At 36.1% G+C, this 19,590-nt stretch overlaps 1 protein-coding gene across 1 annotated transcript; it reads left to right on the forward strand.

Annotated features, from left to right (window-relative positions):
- Positions 1-7,346: 7,346 nt before the first annotated feature.
- On the forward strand, positions 7,347-15,621 carry LOC103449813 (protein CASP). The gene is made up of 19 exons (XM_008389134.4): positions 7,347-7,674; positions 8,190-8,300; positions 8,548-8,726; positions 9,105-9,254; positions 9,719-9,807; positions 9,962-10,071; positions 10,170-10,264; positions 10,527-10,582; positions 11,027-11,189; positions 11,778-11,870; positions 12,520-12,648; positions 12,844-12,963; positions 13,262-13,342; positions 13,993-14,100; positions 14,216-14,359; positions 14,478-14,579; positions 14,716-14,795; positions 15,182-15,274; positions 15,353-15,621. Exons 1-19 carry the CDS (start codon positions 7,587-7,589, stop codon positions 15,411-15,413), a joined length of 2,052 nt encoding a protein of 683 aa, XP_008387356.1. The 5' UTR covers positions 7,347-7,586; the 3' UTR covers positions 15,414-15,621.
- Positions 15,622-19,590: the final 3,969 nt, after the last annotated feature.

The following is a 19,590-nucleotide window of genomic DNA, read 5'->3' on the forward strand; positions in this document are numbered from 1 at the left end:
AGTGACATGCTCTTTTTGCTTCTTTTTTATTTGTGAGATAGTGCTAACATTCGCTATTGTACTAGTAACTGGTGTTTGGCAATCAAATTCGGATTGAGCAAGTTCAGCCTTTGTAGTCTCAAATGCTTATGGGAAACGTCCAGTATAACTGTCGACTTTACATGGTCACCCTTTTGTCTTAATCTGTTCTTTTGTAGCATTAAGTAAAGTCGTACCTGGGTTCGTTAGCTCTTCAATTTTCATCTCGAGCTCTTGTTTCTTATCATCAATTTGTTCTTCAAACCAAATATTAAATCTTTCTACCTGACTTTTCTGGAGGAACTAGTTGTTCACTACTATTTGGCACATTGATAAAATCTAATTTTCTCCAAGGCGGATGAAGAGCGTCAAGTGGGATCGGCTTACCAAGTCTTCTATATTTTGCAATCTCATGTACACACGGCAATTGATGAGTTTGGCGAATGGTGCAACCATAAGATACGACAGTCACCCTTTCTTTTTCCAACCTGTTATTAAAAAGAAATACAATATAATTTAAAAGGCTAAATAATAATAATGTAAATGCAAGGCAAACCCAAACTAACTTTTGGACTCGTAGACAATTAAGTTCAAGGCATGGATAGAAACTAAACATACTAGTCGTTGCAACTCAGGTTTCTTGAATTTGTGTTGAACAAAACATCGACTTTTTTCAAAAGATGATTTAACCTATGTATGATGCAACTCCAACAAGAGTGTATATGTACCCACGATGTCTCAAAGTTAAGTTGACTGGAGCAAAGTTGTCGTTTCAACTTGGCATGTGCACTTTCTGCCATGTTTACAACAATATGTGAGTAATCATAAACTATATATAGAATTTAAAAAGTAAGGAGAAATATACCTATTTAAGGTTGTAGTACCAAGATGCATACAATTATCTATCCAAGTGCCTACGAACTTATCCTTATATGGAATTAATCAATTGTTTTGTATGTACTCAAGAGCATCATCATAATTACTGAACTTAGATTCCATTTTTTGCAAAAAAAAATGCTGATACTCTTCTATTTCTGAACTCACAAGGCAATTCCAATCTCTATTAAATTTATTCCACTGCTTGTTTGACTCAAACATTTTCTTGCACTTTGACAACAAATTTTTGTTAATATGCCATCTACACAATAAATGTTGCACACTAGGCAATATAGACTTAATAGAATTAAGAAGTGCTAAATCTCGATCGGTGGCAATAACCCTAGGAAGATAATAGTCATGAACCAATATCTTTAATCTAGTTAAAGCCTAGATGTAATTGTCTTATTTCTCGGCCTCCATATACACAAAAGCAAATGAGAATGTCGTAGTAGTGGATGTCACACCCACAATTTGTAAGAGTGGAAAACGATACATGTTAGTCGTACATGTGCAATCCATGATAAGTAAATGTGAGAATGCTTGTAATATCTCAATATTAATAGGGTGAGCCCAGAAAAGGTCAGTCACAATATTGCCATAACTCCTGTGTCACTCAACATACTTGTGTTCTGATAACTTATGAAGCAATTGTTGCATCTGTGTTCTCCCGACAAATTCTTTCATCCTACTTCAGTACCTAACATTATATATTGTTCTTATAATTGATTCATTTTGTGCATCTCTATCTTTGATAAAGACTAAGATATCTTTAGGCCTAAGATATCTTTAGGCCTCACCAAACTTTTAGACATGTCCACCAACAATTCAATATCCTCTTTAGAAAGTTGCCCTGCAAAAGAATGTCCTTTGAGATACTTTGAAGCAAGACAATTATGCACTCCGCATACTACCTTCAATGTCCAATCGTCCTCATCGCCAATATTCACACATTTCAACAAGAATGGACATCTACATTTTTTCATATTAGTACTCTTAGATTGTTTTTTTGTGTGACAAATCTCATCTGACCTTTGACCATATGTTACAACACATTGGTATGACAAATTTGTACTGTTTCTTTCACAAGCAAGTGTTAGTCGAGGGCGACTCACAATCTTACCTCCTAAATCGAACATTTTAATAACAAGTACCATATTATTCAGCTTTCCTTGTTCATGAACCCATCTAATCAACACATCTTTTCCTTTGAATATTTGCACGTAACACCTATCTATTTAGAAGTAAAATTCTAAAATTAACTAACACGTCAACAACATTGTAAATAAATGATTACCTCATAAGTTGTAAATTGATCAGTATAGTCCAACCTCGTTACCTTGATCAGAGGCATCATCGAATTCTTGTTGCTAAAAAAATAAATAATAAAACCGTACTAATAAGTGGCCGCGAAGGACAAAGTAAATAAAGTATTTAAACACATAAGCGCTAAGCTTGAATTATCTAATCACAGTGAAGATGGAGTTTTCATATATATACTTGAAAAATATAAAATTTCATCAGTAGAAGTAACATGTTGAAATTATACAAGCTCTCAGCTAGAATTATTGTAAAAATTTCATTCTTTTACTAGAAATATAATTTGTAGTAGGGGTCTGATCTCACCACATGTCAGGTTTAAATCGATTAAAAATATGGTGTGTTAATGTGTTAAAGCAACTCCACCCCTAAAAAATGAGCTGGCCCAAAGTCCATTTAATCCACCCAAATGAAAAGTAATTGACTGCAATGAATAGTAATTGGCTAAGTGCATCTCTACCCCTAAAACTAAATAGCCTAGTCTATTTTATTAAAATATTATTAATTTTTATTATAAAATTGACATACCCTGACCCGGGATGTCTACTAAGATTCCGAATCGAGCTGTGCTGGCCAACACCTGAAAGGTAATGAAGCCATAAAGTGTAGTGATGTGGACAATGTGAATAAATTTAAACCTAAAAGTGCCTAAATACAAGAGTGCACTGTGAGCAAGAATGAACTCATTTCACACATGATGATAGAGTATGAGTATAGTACAGTAAAATAGGGTGAGAATTATATCATCAATGGTAATTGTCTACACCAAGATTTGCCAATAATCCTCGTCAGTACGAAAACTCTACTACTAGAACCTAGAGGGGCGAAAAACAAGGGTGAGTGGACTGAAAATAAAGTTTTATATAAAAAAAAAACCCATTTGTTTTCTGAACATACTAACCCCTCGCTGTAAAACATGTATAGTTTCCAGAAAATGATACTACATATAAGTATGAAAATCAAATGCATGCCAACAGTAAATCCAGAAGTATGCCACAACACAACAACTCAACAACAATATAAATATAGGCATGTGCTCAACAATCTATACTAGCACGCAAGTCGGAGTCACCTAATGTGACCCATACGACTGCACCTATGACTCATCAATCTATGCTAACACACGAGTCGGAGTCACCTAATGTGACCTGTACGACATGCTAGGTGTAATAATATACGTTATAATGCTACGATCACGTGAAAGTTAGTTGCCTACGAGTCGGAGTCTCCTAATACGACCTGTACGACAGGCTAGCACCTAACTTGGATCTAAGGCGAGCGTGCGGTACGGGAGGTGAATAATCATGTGAAGGATGGCCCTAGCCCGTGCAGGAGCACTAAAACCAGGGTGCAGCAATGATGAGCACTACATGAATATATGCATGCCATAATGATTCTATGATTGCAACAATATAATAACTTACCTGAACTTACCAGCACGTCCAGTAGAATTTCTTTAGCATTTCACAACAACACAATATTTATAAGCATGTAAAATGCATATGAATATGCCATGACGATATAAATCTCAACCACATGACATCATTTTAAAACTAAGTAAATCGTGGCATAATATGCATAAATCAATTCTAAAACATTTGTGGAAACTATCAATCATATATATATATACATACTATAAAAAGGAAAAGACCCACTCACCTGAAGTCCGAGCTATAACTCCCTAGCATGAATATCGAGGCGTCTCAAACGATCGGCGCCTAAAACAATTATCAAATCACGTCTCAGAATTCTTATAGATAGAATATGTAACTTAAATAAAACACATCCCCAAGGACGTTTTAGAATGATTTGAAACACATTGACCAAAAGTCAATCATCGATCAAAGGTCGACGGTAGGGTCCACAAACCTACGTAACTCGATCCAGAAGATCCACAACTCGGATTTCTAATTCGTAACTTCCCAAGAGTTTCAAAAAGCTTCCAAAACAACATCTTACAGTTTTAGAACGATCCAACGGTCGGATCTCCGCCAATTGCTAAATTTAAGTGGCGGCCGACATTTTATTTTACGAACTTACAAATCCAATTTGGGAAGATCCGTACATTGGATTCCCAATCCATCAGTTCCTATTGTCCTAAAATATTATGTACTATAATGTATTAAGGTTTGGTGATGATCCAACGGTCGAATTGTTGATTCATATAAGGATCAAGTGACGGCCTCTATCAAAACTATGTTCAAACGATGAAATTTCATTAATCAGACTTCACATATAGAATTGAGGTATCAAATTTAGCTTAGGAAGGTCAAGGGATGCCTTGGCCCATGCGCCGCCGCACATGGCGGTCGGCCACCCCGACTCGCTGGAAAATTCAACTATTTCAAAAAATTCTCAAATTTTATATAAATGAAGATCTCAATGAGTAGAGCAAATTTCATACCTATGACCAAGTCCAATTTGATCAGGAAAAGCCCCAATTTAGCTCGAACCTATCAGAAACCCTAAGGTGGGTGTTCTTCGATTCTCCTTCCTTGGTGTTCCAACGCCTCTACCACTAGTTAGGTCTTGTTCCTGGGTCCAAGGGGATTTGATTAGGGGTGGTGGTGAGTGGTGAAACTCACCGAAGCACCGGAGGATTGTGAGATCCCACATCACCCAAGGGAGAGGAGGTGATGTGCCTTATATGTACATGCACATCTCTCTATAGTAAGATGTGTAACAAATCCGTGAGGGCATGGCCTAAAGCGGACAATATCTTACTATGCAGACTGAGATGTGACAAAATAATAAAAACAATAATTTTATTTTTAATTTCTGACATTTTCTTTATTTATAAAAAATTATTATTAATTTCTGACATTTTATTTATTATTTTTTTTAAAGTTTTTCGGTCGAAAAATCTGGACCATTGATCTAAAAATCGAATGATCTAGATTGTGCCACATCACTAGCCGTTGGGTTTGAATTTCAATTTTTTTTTACCGTTGGAAATCCAACGACCCAGAATACTAGCTATTGGAAATCCAATGGCCCATGTCCCACACCCCTTTAGTGCGCCTACAGCGCAGGCCCAACGCCTGTCACCTTGTCAGGGAAGCGCATATGTTTCCCACGCGCTTGATGCGAAAAAAAAATTGTGTTGTCTGTTGAAGTCATGCTGGCATCAGCATGACGCCAGATAGGCCGATTCCTACCTTAGCCCATTTTGGGCCGGCTTACAAACTGGCTTGGACTTTGGGCTAGCCTATTTTTAGGAGTGGAGGGTTTTTTTTGGGGGACAACCTATTTTTTTTGGCTTTGGGCCAACCTAAAAGATAGGGTTGGAGTTGCTCTAAGGTCCTTGCGATTCTGCAAATCTGCAGTTCTACAATTCTGCATTAAAAGGCCTATTATTTGTAAATAAAGTGATAGGTGGCACTATAGGAAATAGTTACATTGATGCCAAATGGTATTTTGAGGGTGTAGACAGACTTCGGCAGAGAAAAACCATAAAAGGGAGTTCCCTGTCAGACACCAAAATCCAAAGTTTCCAGAAAGTTTAACAAACCATACAGGATTGATGAAAAAAATTGAAACCCAAATACTTATTTTCTAAACTTAAAAAAAATTGAAATCAAGCGAACAAACTATTCATAAATTGAGTTATACCTTAGTTGTAGGATTCAAAACTTAAAAATCACCATATATCAATAAAAAAAGAGAAATTTTATTTAAACTCATCTAACTTCTTTCTACATCCAACTTTAATTTTAAAAATTAATTGTCTATTTTACCCTATTGCATAATTACTATTAAGTACAAAATCAAATTAATAATAAAAATCAAATTTATCAATAGACCCACATACTATAACTAAACCCTAACATCACTCTTTGTTTATCCTATGTTCATTCCGACTAAAACTCTAATAGCTCTGATAGAGAAAAACAAGCTTTTCTATTAATGGATGATGATTTTGAAGTTTTTAATCCTCTAACTAAGGTATGACTCGATTTATGGATATTTTGTTTGTTTGCTTTTTCTTGGGATTAAATTTCATACCATTTATATTATATTGCATTTATTTCTCTATGTCATCTGTATACGCCCCAAAATACTAATGCAAGGACTTTTGATTAGTACTGCAAGGACATAAAACTTGCTTCTTGGTGCAAATAAAGATTGCTCAACCTTAACCACGAACTAGTGGGTGGCATGTCTTGCACCTTTTTTATTCGAAATAACTTCAATTTTTTTATTTGTTTATTAACATAGCAGCAAAACACCCAACCCTATGTCACTTCAAAGTTTATTAGAAAGTTCATGAAAATAAAAATGACTGAACTGGAGCTTGCATAACATTCTCTTGGCAAATTCAAATCTATGGAATGATCTCTTGGATCCTAAGTCCATGGATGGGTTGTGGTAGCAGAAAGAAAAAAAAAACAGCCATGGAAATGCTAGTCCTATACAACATATGCAATTATAGGGGGCAAAGGACGCCTCTTTGAAAAAAAATGCTTGCATGTGATGTTTTGCGCATGCACACGCACTCATCAGACATACATCCATTTTATGTTAGGTAGTCATAGAAATTTAATTCTTGGATTGCTGGTTTTTGTTTCTTCATTCGTATGTGGTTTACTGAGCTAGTGTGTGCATTTTGCAGATCTAACCATTGCAAGAAATTATTCTCCAGACGTGAGTTTGACCCCATGCTCTAACCCTTTACCGATTGTCATTTGATTGTCTTGACCTTTTTCCAATTGCATTTCAGGTGAAGAATTTGACAGAATCACCACGAATTGCAAATTCAGCCGTGTCAAATCTTTTGTTGTCCATGCCTACAACTTTTTTATAAAGAGAATGGGTGTAAAAATAATTTTACATTTTGAATTGGGTTTAAGAGGTTAGTTTAGGTAATAAATTTGGGTTTAAAGAGATATTAATTCTTTAATAAAAAACAATATGGGTGAAGAGAGTAAGTTGAGTGTAGAGAGAGGTTAAATGGGTTCAAATAAAATTTCCCATAATAAAAACTTGTTTTTTCTTACAAGACTTATTAGGATTTTAGCCAGAATAAACGTAGAATAAACAAGAAGGAATGATTTAATGTGTTTATTGATAAATTTGAATTTTATTATTAATTTCATTTATACTTAATAGCAATTATGAAATAGAATAAAATAGACAAATTAACAATTCAAATTTAAATTACACGTAGAATGAGGTTAAAGTGTAGAAAGGGTTACATGTTCAGATAAAATTTCCTATCAATTAATAAGCCTAACCAAAAATCCAGACCTCTGTTTTTCTCAGATCCGTCTTTCTTCAATTTCTCGATCTCTCAATCCGCCACTGCCCCTTGCTGAATCGCGAGCTCACAAACGACGTGACGTTTCAGGCCGTAGAGATCCAGCGCCGCGCCAATGGAGGCTCCTCCGCAAGGTGGATCCGACAGGGACAAATCCAAGTCCTCCTCCTCTCCCATCTCCGTCGTCTCCAATTTCTGGAAAGGTAAAGTTGAAGCTTAGATTTGCTTTGAAGAATATGGGAATGGTAGCTATCTATAAGGATCCGCAAGTTATTCTTCATGTCATCCCTGTAATTTGCTAATTGGATTCTGTGTTACTGGCAATACAAGTAGAAAATTACATATATATACAGAAATGTGCAATTGCCTAAATTTATTTGTCGTTGTAGGGTTTTGTGTCGAATTAGTAAGTATTCAAGTTGAAGTAACTAAATCGCGTGATAGTAGTGAGAATGGAATGAGTTTATCCATAAGAAATCGTACAAAGGCTTGAATTTGCATAATTGGATTAGAAGATATACGTAGATGGAGAGGATATTCGGAGATGGAGGTTGGATTACGATTCAGTTTAGTTTGGAGTCTGTTAAAATCGGAATATTGCCTCGTGGATTGACCACTGTGGTGACCGAGTTAATTGGTTTGTGAAACAATTTAAACAAGACCATTATTCTAAAGATTATTTTTCAATGGCTGCTTTTGTTTTTTCTTTTGCTTACAGATTTTGATTTGGAGAAGGAAAAAAGTGTCCTGGATGAGCAAGGGCTTAGGATAGCTGAAAATCAGGAAAACAGCCAGAAGAACAGACGGAAGCTTGCGGAGAGCACTAGAGGTATTCCATTTTATCTGTATCATGACCACGGTGTTAGTTCACATTAGTTGGTCCAGGGAGGGAAGAGTACCCACCTCTCTGTCCTTGGGCTAGCGTGAATTTCTTCTTGAAAGTAGAGATATTGGGTACCAAAGTGGAGATATTGCGTACCTTTATAGAGAAGTGTTTTCTGTGTTTTAATTGTTTCATCTCACGTTTGCATGATGAAAAGCATATTTGTAAATTTTTCAAATTGTTTATCTGACAGATTTTAAGAAAGCATCACCGGAAGACAAGCTAAATCTCTTTAATTCATTACTGAGAGGTTACCAAGAGGAAGTTGATAATCTTACCAAGAGAGCGAAATTTGGAGAGAATGCTTTTCTTAACATCTATCAAAAACTTTACGAGGCTCCAGATCCTTATCTGGCGCTTGCTTCAAGTGCTGTAAGTACCACTGGCATGCTTCGTATAGTGTTTTCTAATGTTTATGTGAAATGTCAAACTTGATTTAATACATGCTTTCATTTTAATTACATTAAATTGATTGAACTTTAACGGAGCAAGTTTTGTTGTGACTCTTCTGACTATCATAAGCTAGTCTATAGTTAGAGTTGCGACTCTTATGAGGCCAATTGAAGTATCTTTAGTGTTGTTTGAGCAATGGTTTCATATAGATGACTTGGAAAAGTTTTACGGTCAATTTACTTCTTCACTTATTGACCGAATATTGTATCTCTTGAGTGTGTGCTATGTGCACTCTCTGCTTGTAAGCTGTCCCCTGTGTCTATGTTTCATTAGTATACCTTTATTCATCTCCTGCAGGAGCAAGATGTGAAATTGTCTGAACTAGAATCTGAGAATAGGAAAATGAAAGTTGAGCTTGAAGAATTCAGGACAGAAGCAACTCATTTGAAGAATCAACAGGCAACAATAAGAAGACTTGAAGAGCGTAACCGCCAGTTAGAGCAACAGGTTCGTAATATTTAGTATTTCTTTCTTAATTTAAAAAGCACCTCTATAACTTCTCAAGTGGTTTGAAGTTTTTCGGTTTCTCAATACAGAATTTTTTTTGAGTCGTGGTGTAAAGTTTTTTAATATTCACATCTTGCCATATCAAGGATATATTAGTTGGGTTGCAAGTGGTTTCCTTCAGACTCTACCTTTGTGAGCCATGTCCTAATTAAAGTTAGATGTAATCATGTAAACAGTTTCGAAACTGAAGATTGCTATTACCTTCAGTTATTATGCCATGTGCTCTTGCTGTTCATTCTATCCAAATCATTGTTGTTTTTCTGATTTCATTTTGTTACTATTGTTATTCAACATGTAATTGCTGGAGTGTTTGTCCATATCGAAAATTAACAGAATTAATGTACGTTTTTTTAATCACTGGTGATATCTCCTTTTAATGGGTGAACTTTCTCATGTGCTGTTAGATGGAGGATAAAGTTAAAGAAATTGTGGAGATCAAGCAACGCAGTTTTGCGGAAGAGAACCAGAAAATGCTTGAGGTCATAAAAGAAAGGTAAAAATTCCTGACACAGATTTATGGGACTGATGCCAAGGCAAAACCACATTAGATTTCTGATCGGATTTTGTTTTTCATCTTTTGATGTCCTTATTGAAAGCTGTTTTATCTTTTTGTGTATCTTGATATATGATCTCTTCATTTTATACAGAGAGCAATTGTTGCAAGATCAATTACGACAAGCTAAAGACAGTGTTTTCAATATGCAGAAATTACACGAGCTTGCTCAAAGTCAATTGTTCGACCTTCGTGCTCAATCAGGTGAGTTCCAAATTTCCGGATTTCTTCTGGGTCATCCATCTCTGCAATCAATGTAATAAATTATTTTGAAGCATCTCATGTTTTCTCTTATGTTTCAGATGAAGACAGGGCAACCAAGCAATCCGAGGTCAATCTTCTGATGGATGAAGTTGAACGGGCTCAGACACGGCTTCTTAGTCTTGAGAGGGAGAAGGTGTTTGCTAAACATTTTTTTACATTGCAAGATTTGAGTTGTTCATAATCCACTTTCAACGTTAGTTTTGCATTCTTTGTTTATAGGTGCTGCACATTGTAGTTTCATAGTCTTTTGTGCAAACGGATTGTACAATATAAGTTTTATTGTTTGTTAAGGTCCAAGCGGTAGCAATAATTGTTTATTCAATTTCTCGCTTTTGCTTCTTGCGGTAAATGGTTCTTCATTGTTGAAGCTCCCTTTTTCATTGAACATTTTGCAGGGACTCCTGCGCTCCAAATTACAGACAGCAAATGATGATACAGAAAATAAGAAAAGGTGAGGCACTCCAGTGTTGTACTTGTACGCAATGTCCCCAGAGGCTATTGTCTCAATTCTGTTTTTCTTTTCCTTCAGATGGTAGTTATTAATAGAAAAGCCCCACCAAAAATTTAGAATTTTCAATGCTTGCTTAAGTGAATTTTATCATTTGTCCTATACTTTTAAGGATTCTGTGAATTCTATGTACAAATTGCTGGCTTAAGAAACTAAGCATAGTCATCATTTTCTTACTGGTAATATCTTAGAACTTACGGAAGAAAAAAGAAAAGGAACATCTTCCAGTCGTATTCACGGAATTATCTGATTAAATGAGTGTTTCTGGTATTAGATATTGAAGGTATTCATATTTTGTTTCTCCAGTGATTGAGACTAGTCTTTATATAGATTTGTTCTGTTGTTTTTGGGTTATTTTTCTATTGTAAGTTTATTGTTGTGCTACAGTGATGTAGATTCAACTAGCGTCCTTGAGAATTCTTTAATTGCTAAAGAAAAGATGATCGCTGAACTCAACATGGAACTTCACAATATTGAAACAACGTTGTCTAATGAAAGAGAAGAGCACCTGAACGAGATCAAGAAGTTGAATGCACTGCTCATTCAAAAGGTATACTAATTTTGTTGCTCAGCTCAATGTTATTACTATTTTAAGACCTTAAGGCAAAAGTTTTGTTAGGGATTTGAACATTGAGTGTCATTTTTAGGTAGTCCCTTATTTTAGCTCTATGATGCTCCGGAAACCCAAGTTATGCAGTTGCTACCCTCTCATTTGATATACTGTATTTTATAATTGAGCTCCCTACTCCCATTACCACCGTCTTATGGCTGGATCCACCTTGGGGCAGGGGTAATCAGCTGCTTCCCCCCCTCCCACCCCCACAAAACCCACAAAAGCTATTGATCTCAATGGACATGCTTACTTGGAAGCTGCTTGCAAATGACCTCAGGCCCACCAGTGCTTGATGAAATGCCTCACTGAATAAATTTGCATGCTATTCCATCCAGGAAATTTTGCACGCTACGTGCACTATTCATTTCATATTGACACACACACACCCAATCATTTTTCCTGGATCCACCACTGCACCCTCTCATTTGAGTTCCTGTATTATATAGTTGAGCTCCCACTCCTGTTATGTACCACAGTCAATTTTTTCTTTGTTTTCTACGAATTTTATCATCCCTTTAAATTCAGGACACTGCTCTTGAGGAGATGAAAAAAGAGCTTCAAGCAAGGCCAACAACTAAACTGGTTGATGATTTGCGTAAAAAGGTTAAAATTTTGCAGGTAATGCCATCTTTTGTATACATTCTTTAGCTTGGAAGTTACCTGTTATCTTTTTAGCTTCAATTTCGTCAGTGTTATCAGAAGTTTTTTCATGCTTTTGAGTTCTATTGCTTAGTTGTTTTAGACTTGTTAATGTTGTTTGGAGAAACCAAATTATAAAATTTCTGGTAAGAAAATTAAGTTCCATCTCCAACAAATTTTCATTATACACAATGCCCAGGAATCTGCAATGAAAACTTATTTATGGGACTGATGTGAAAATTCTTCAAAATGATTAGATCAGGTTTTTTATGGTAAATTTGGCACTATTGGTACGCTGATATTTTAGTCCATCTATTTAGTCTATTACTAAAGATCTATGTTAATATGTACTTTAGATGATTGAAATTCGAGTTTTCTTTCAATGATAATTTCAAATGCATACATCGGTGGTTTTATTTTGTTGTTTTTCTTTTTTGTGCTTGATTTTGTTCGTCGTACTTGTAGTTTCTTATATTTAACTCCTGATTTGTATGCCTTATTTGTTCTCATTTATCTTCTGTACTGGCATAGAACTCCAAGTTATATTTGAAGAATTGTTCCCCAATTTCTTCGTACCCATACAAAGTTCTCTTAATCTCTGTTTAACTTCACATTTTTATATTTGTAGGCAGTGGGTTATAATTCGATTGAGGCTGAAGATTGGGAAGTAGCTACAAGCGGGGAAGAGATGAGCAAAATGGAGTCTCTTCTTCTGGATAAAAACCGGAAAATGGAGCATGAGCTCACACAGTTGAAGGTATGATGACATGCATGCAGACACTATGGATTGGATTACGTTCTAGCTCTAGTGGGAGATAAACCTTGAATTAAATATTTCCTAGGGATCATAGCATGTCATTCTGTGGGAATCTATGGATTGTAGTTTGATTGATGCCTATTCTATAACTGATCTCTCATGTGTCTCTTGTATTTTTTGTTGTGCTGCTTTCAGGTCAAACTTTCAGAGAAAGCATCCTTACTGGAAAAAGCTGATGGCAAGATAGCAGAACTTACAGTAAAGGTTAACGAACAACAAAAATTAATCCAGAAGTTGGAAGATGACATACTGAAGGTGGGCATCGATGACTCATGGTCCCTTGAATGAGTTTTACTTTTGGCTTCCATGATATGAACTATGAAGTACATTTATAATCTTAACATAGTGGATGTTAGAACAATAATATCAATATCTTTTGCAGTTACAATTTTGATAAGTAGAATTGGTTCAGATTTCATAGATAGTAAAGTAATCTAATATTGACATAAAACACATTCAAACTCATGCATATATGTGTAGAGCATGTATGTACGACTTTTTACTCTAGTTACCCCTACTGTTATCTAACTTTACTTTTCCCTTTGTACTGCAGGGCTATGGTTCCAAGGATAAAAAAGGAACTTTATTTGATGACTGGGATCTTTCAGAGGCTAGGAGCACTGAGACGTCTGAGGTACCCCTCCTCTCTCTCCCTGCCTCCCTTGCCACTACAATTTTCTGAATATTTTCTCAAATTCTGTATCCACATAAAATTTCATGAGTCATCGGGCCAAAATTTTCGAAAATATAATTTCTGCGCTGCAGTAATGCAATTTGCTTCCTTTCAGGTTGATTTGTCACTTTTAGTCTTTGATAAAATGTTTTTTGGTTGTTAGATGTAAATATACTTGCGACCTTAAAGTTGTAAGAAAGTTTGAAGTCGCTGAGTTAATCTTGTTCTTATTTGTACTCCTTTTCTGAACCTCAAAAAAACCGAGGGAAGCATAGGAAAATATATGAAGTTTTGTCTTCTTACAAATTTAAGAGTATTTTTAGCGCATGATGATGCCTGTGAATCATTTGTTTTGGTTGGTTTTAGACTGCATTGTAGTGCTTGGGTATCTTTTGTATATCATAGAACAACAATGGTGATGATTGCAAAATTAGTTCACAGTTACTATATCACTGCCCTCTTTGGTGTTTAGCTTTTTAACTACAACAAATTTTGGTAATTGTACAGTTAAGTTAGTTCTTGACATTTCACTACGCATTCCATTTTACTCTCTGGTTAGCAATCATTTGGTTTCACATTAATTTGTTTTAACAATACCCTTTCTGAATCAGAATGTAGATCAAAAGCACGGTTCCTCGGACCAAGACCAAAGCTCAATGCTTAAGGTTATCTGTAATCAGAGAGATCGATTCAGGACACGCTTGAGAGAGACAGAAGAAGTACGTTGTTTATTTTCAAACATCAATCGTTGCTTTGGTTTTACATTCTGCCATATCATGTGGCTAGATTACTGGTCCAATCATTCAACTTTGCTGGCTGATTTTATTGTTTTAGGAAATAAGACATTTGAAGGAAAAGATAGGAGCATTAACAGTTGAACTGGAAAAGACGAAAGCTGATAATGTCAAACTCTATGGAAAGATTCGTTATGTTCAGGATTACAGTCTTGAAAAAGTAGTTTCTAGAGGATCAAAGAAGGTGCCATACTTGATCTATTTTTATCCTCTCTGCTTTCATTCTTTTATTCATTTTTTCTTTTGTTGTTGGGAATGTTTGTAGTTCCTTAATGTTATATCCCTTCCGTGGTATATTTCAGCCGGCAGAGGATCTTGAAAGCGGTTTTTCATCAGATGTTGAGTCCAAATACAAGAAGATATACGAGGATGATATAAATCCTTTTGCAGCCTTCTCGAAAAAGGTACTTTCTGGTGAATATGTAAAGTTTGTTAACAAAGATGCGTATACCCTGTAATCAGACATATACAACGTACGTCCATTTAACTCTTTTATTTGTTAGAGATCATGTATTATACATACTCTTCTTCTGTATATAGGAAAGGGATCAAAGGTACAAGGAGTTGGGTTTCAGGGATAGAATTACTCTTAGCAGCGGACGTTTTCTTCTTGGAAACAAGTAAGTTCACATAATCTTATTCTCAACTCACAGAATGTGTCTCATAAATCAGATTGTGCTCATTCTTTTCACAGTCAAGTTGTCATATTATCTTAATTAACAGTGCAATTTCTATTGCTTCTCATAATTACAAGTTTGATAACGACTCTAGTTGTCCGCCCCGATCCATGTATATGGCCACCCCTTTCACCAAAATGAGAAGGGAAATTACTTTTAATGAAAAGAGGGTGTGTTCAAACAAATTTTGTGTGCTAATTGAATAACCCTTCAAAAGTGTTTTCTCATGTCTGCATCCGGTTGAAATGGTTTTCTTTTAGAAAAACATGTATGCAAACGGAGTATGTCTTAAGGTAATTTACTTTAACAAGAAAAAATTGATCTTACAGGTATGCTCGGACTTTCGCATTTTTCTATACAATTGGGTTGCATATACTAGTGTTCACCTGCCTCTATCGAATGTCGGCTCTGAGCTATCTCAGGTATTTATCTATTCTATTGCATTTCAAGCAGTTTCGATCGTTAATCTTCTCACACTTTGAAATTTTCTGTTTTTGCAGCAATGGTCAGGAGGATGTAATTATTGGAGATAAACAACTGAACCTCCCACGTGCGATCTAGGATCGAAGACCATTTCAGCCCTACACATGAAAAAAGTATGTATATAACAAAGATGACTTTAATCGTCGAGGAAAACAAATGATGTATTTTTTTTTTATAATTTTTTTATGTTTTTACGGATTTAACATATTTGATAATACGTTTATTAATTCCGTTTGGTACTATGGAAGATGATTGAGTTTAATGCCAAGTAGTAATTTGTTGAAAACATGTGTTACCATCAGAATTACTTGTCTACCTGCAATCATGTTACCAGATGAGTTTATTGTTATTCTCAAGAGCATTGATAAACCATGCAGCCAGATCTTCTCTTTCTCCAAAAGAGTCGGAGAGAAACGGTCGCACTTCTTTTGCGCTCACACAAACTTAAACCCTACGGACCAGTAGTCTTTTGGCCCTTGTTTCTGTATGAACATTTGCTTTCAGGGACAATGACATGGTCAGGTCTAGGCAATCAGAAGTGTGATCGGGAACGTTAAACGCGGGGAAGCGTGCTATGCCTGCTTTAAATCCATCATCTTTGGAAGAATTATGATCATGCAACAAGATGAAAGATTCTCCAGAACCACCTTCTGGGTCTTAGCACCCATCAAACTAAAATAATCTGCAGCCCAAAAATGTCTGTGCATACAAGGATCAGGCTAAAACAAATGTCAAAGGACTCGAAACTAAGGCCACAATAAGGTGCCGCAGGTCAAAAAGCCAAAAGGCAAAAGCAGTATTATTGAGCAAATAAGAAACACATCATGCTTATGCAAGTTACAACAAGTGCTCAATCCAAAAGCCAAAAGCCAAAAGCCAAAATTCAAAAGCAATGTTAGTGGGCAAAGAAACACATTATACCGGCAACAAGCCACTCAATGCCTGACACCCAGTCATATAAATTCAAAGTCGTGGCTCACTTCAACCAAAACACATACACATTGAGTATTATACTGTTTCATTCATTAGACATATGACATCTTAGTTGGGTTAAGAACCCAATCTTACATACCACAATTCCAACTTATAATTATATATTTATCAAATCTCCAATAGTTGTTGATGGCGGGATATGGATGGATTGGTGACAATAAATGTGTTGGTGGAGGCGGGAGGGTTGGCTGCGGTGATTGTGATAAAGGTAGTGGTGACGATGGTGGTGATAGGAATGGTGGTGACAAGAGTGGTTGATGTGTTGGTTTTTATGGTAAAGTAGTTGAACACTAATTTTCTTTTATACGTATCTTTGTTTTTTATTTTTTTTATTTTTGGATTCTATTATTAGAAAACACTATTCATTTTGTGACTCTGTGATTTAAAAACAGCATACTAAACACAATTTAGACTCGTGTAAACAAAATTGATCTTTCCAATGGACTAATGGTTGAACACCTGCGTCGTTTCCTTTCTTATACATTATGCGGGCAAGTATGGTATTAGGTTCCACTTGTTGCATGCCATCATCCATCACTTGGGGTAGGGTTGAATTATCTATCACGTTAGTTCCCAGATGTTTCTTGAGACAGCTAACATGAAAAATAGGATGCATTCTTGTACCCGGTGGAAGCTTGAGTTTGTAGGCTACAAAACCAATCCTTTCAAGTACTTCATAAAGACCATAGAACCTGGGTTGCAACTTATGATAGATGTGAGGTGCTAGAGATTGCAATTGATAGGGAACAAGCTTCAAATAGACCAGATCACCAACCTCAAATTGTCCTTCAGTCATTCTCTTTTCAGCCTGCAATTTCATCCTCTCTTGTGCCAACTCAAGATTTCTTTTGAGCACTGCCAACACCTTATCTATTTCCATTGGACTTTGCTCCATCCAACCTCACAAGGAACTATCTGAGGAGGGGAATAGCCATAAACCACTACAAAATGAGTGAACTTAGAACTAGTGTGAAATGATGTATTAAAATAAAATTTAGCCCAAAGTAACCACTGCACCCAACTCTTGGTTGACTGCTAATAAAACTGTGACATCCCATATCGCCCAGGGGAGTAAATCCTCTAAGCCAATAAAAGCTTTTTTTTTTTTTTCCACTATGTGATAAGTTTTAGTAACTCCTTGGTGCCCATCAAATGGTGTGGAGTGATATACATCAAGAAGTTTCTTTTGCCATACAGAATTGGGACCAATCAGACGTTAAAAAACCATTTTGGATTGAGAATTTGGAAAGTATAGTATTGTCAGCAGCACTAGGCACCTGTGGCAGCAACTTCTTAGTTTTCTCCTGGATCTAATCATCATGTTCATTGTAGGTTCTCAATTCATCTAGCCACCTAGAATGAGGATAGGACAAAGCTGCACACTAAGATGAGCGAATTTCCACAGAAGTAAGCACTGACAACTCCTGAAGTAAAGGAGAACCTTGGTTTTGTGAAAGTGCATTAGCACTAAGTTGTCACCCCGACATTTGTTCTGTATTTCATAATCATACCCCAAAAGCTTAGCTACTATTTCTGTTGAAATTGACTATTAGCCATCTAGTTTAAGAAGTACTTGAGACTATTATGGTCAGTTCTAATGATAGACTGTTTCCCCTACAGATATTCATGCCATTTTTTTACTGCATAAACAATGACTATTAGTGCTCTTTCATAAGTAGAGAGGGCCTGATTTCTTGGTCCTAATACCTGACTAGTGAAAGCAATAAATCTATTATTTTATCATAGGACATCCCCAATCCCATTTTTAGAAACATCACATTCCAATTCAAATGGAAGTGAAAAATCAGGTAGTGTTAGCACTTAATGGAAGGACGTGATATCCTTTGAGTTTGTTGAAAGTGTCAGTGGCCTTTTGGGTCTGATGGAAGCCTTCTTTCTTTGTTAGTTGATAAAGGTTGACAAATCCTGTCATAACCTGGGATGAACTTCTTGTAATACCCAGTTAGGCCTAAGAACCCCCTTAATGCCTTGACGGTGGTAGGATAAGCTAGTCTTTAATTGCCTGAATCTTGGAGGGATCATCAGCCACTCCTTTTGTAAAGACTACATGGCCTAGATACTTCACACTTCTTTGCCCAAATGGGCATTTAAACTTCTTGAGGAACAATTTTTCTGCAGAACCTTGAACACTTCTAGCAAGTGTGACAAATGTTCTTTCCATGTTAAACTATAAATGAGTATATCATCAAAGAATACTAGTACCAATTTTCTCAAGAATGGTCTGAATATATCATTCATGAGATGTTGAAAGGTTGCAAGGGCATCACCAAAAACTCATAGTGACCTTCATGAGTTTTGAAGGCAGTCTTGTCCACATCTTCAGGTTTCATTAGGATTTGATGATACCCTGACCTAAGATCTAGTTTTGAAAATATGTGGCTCCATACAACTCATCTAAAAGATCACCAATAAGAGGAATGAGATATTTATCTTTAATGGTGAGTGCATTCAGCTCTCTGTAGTGTACACACATCTTCCAAGTGCCTTTTTTTGTTTTTTTCCTTACTAATAGTACAAGAAATGAGAAGGGACTATGAGTATGCCTAATAAAGCCTGCATCCAACAATTCCTTAATGAAACCTGGAATGAGTGGAATAGGGTGATCATGGGGTCTAGAAGGAGGTGGCTGGGAAAGAATCACAAAGAGGTCATCAAATTCTCCTAGCAAGTATTAGAGGTTTTGCAGTTGCTTGGGTGTCAAGTCACTAGCAGCTACACTACGGTTTTCCAGAGAGTAAATAAAGAGTCCCAGATTTGATTTGAATATTTCCCTATCAACATTTTGCAAAGAGACTTTTTGAATTAAGGTATTAGGGTGTGGAGAATGTGACAGGTTGTACTGTTGGTTGTTCTTGGTGAACTCCATGGTAAGGAGATAGAAGTCCCACAAAACTGGACTTACTGGAGGTAGCCACTGGACTCCTAGGACCATATCACAACCTTTTAAAGGTTCTGCTCAACCTTGACCGTTGGATATGGATGCACCATAAGGAAGATGATAAACAATAGAGAGAGAAAGGAAGTAAAATTCTATTTTTCTTTTGTTACCGTTACAATTGAAAGGCCAATGCCTTCAAACCTCAAGTGTGTGAATGTCAGATGGCAATACAAACAAACTTATTTAAATCTAGGCAAATAACTAAAAGCCATTATAAATTGGCCTAGTTTCATTACATTTTAACCTTCAAACTTATAACAACTAAAAGCTATTACAATTGGTCCAATTGCTTAGTGAGAAAGG

The sequence above is a fragment of the Malus domestica genome, chromosome 10, assembly GCF_042453785.1.
Source record: "Malus domestica chromosome 10, GDT2T_hap1".
NCBI lineage: Eukaryota > Viridiplantae > Streptophyta > Magnoliopsida > Rosales > Rosaceae > Malus > Malus domestica.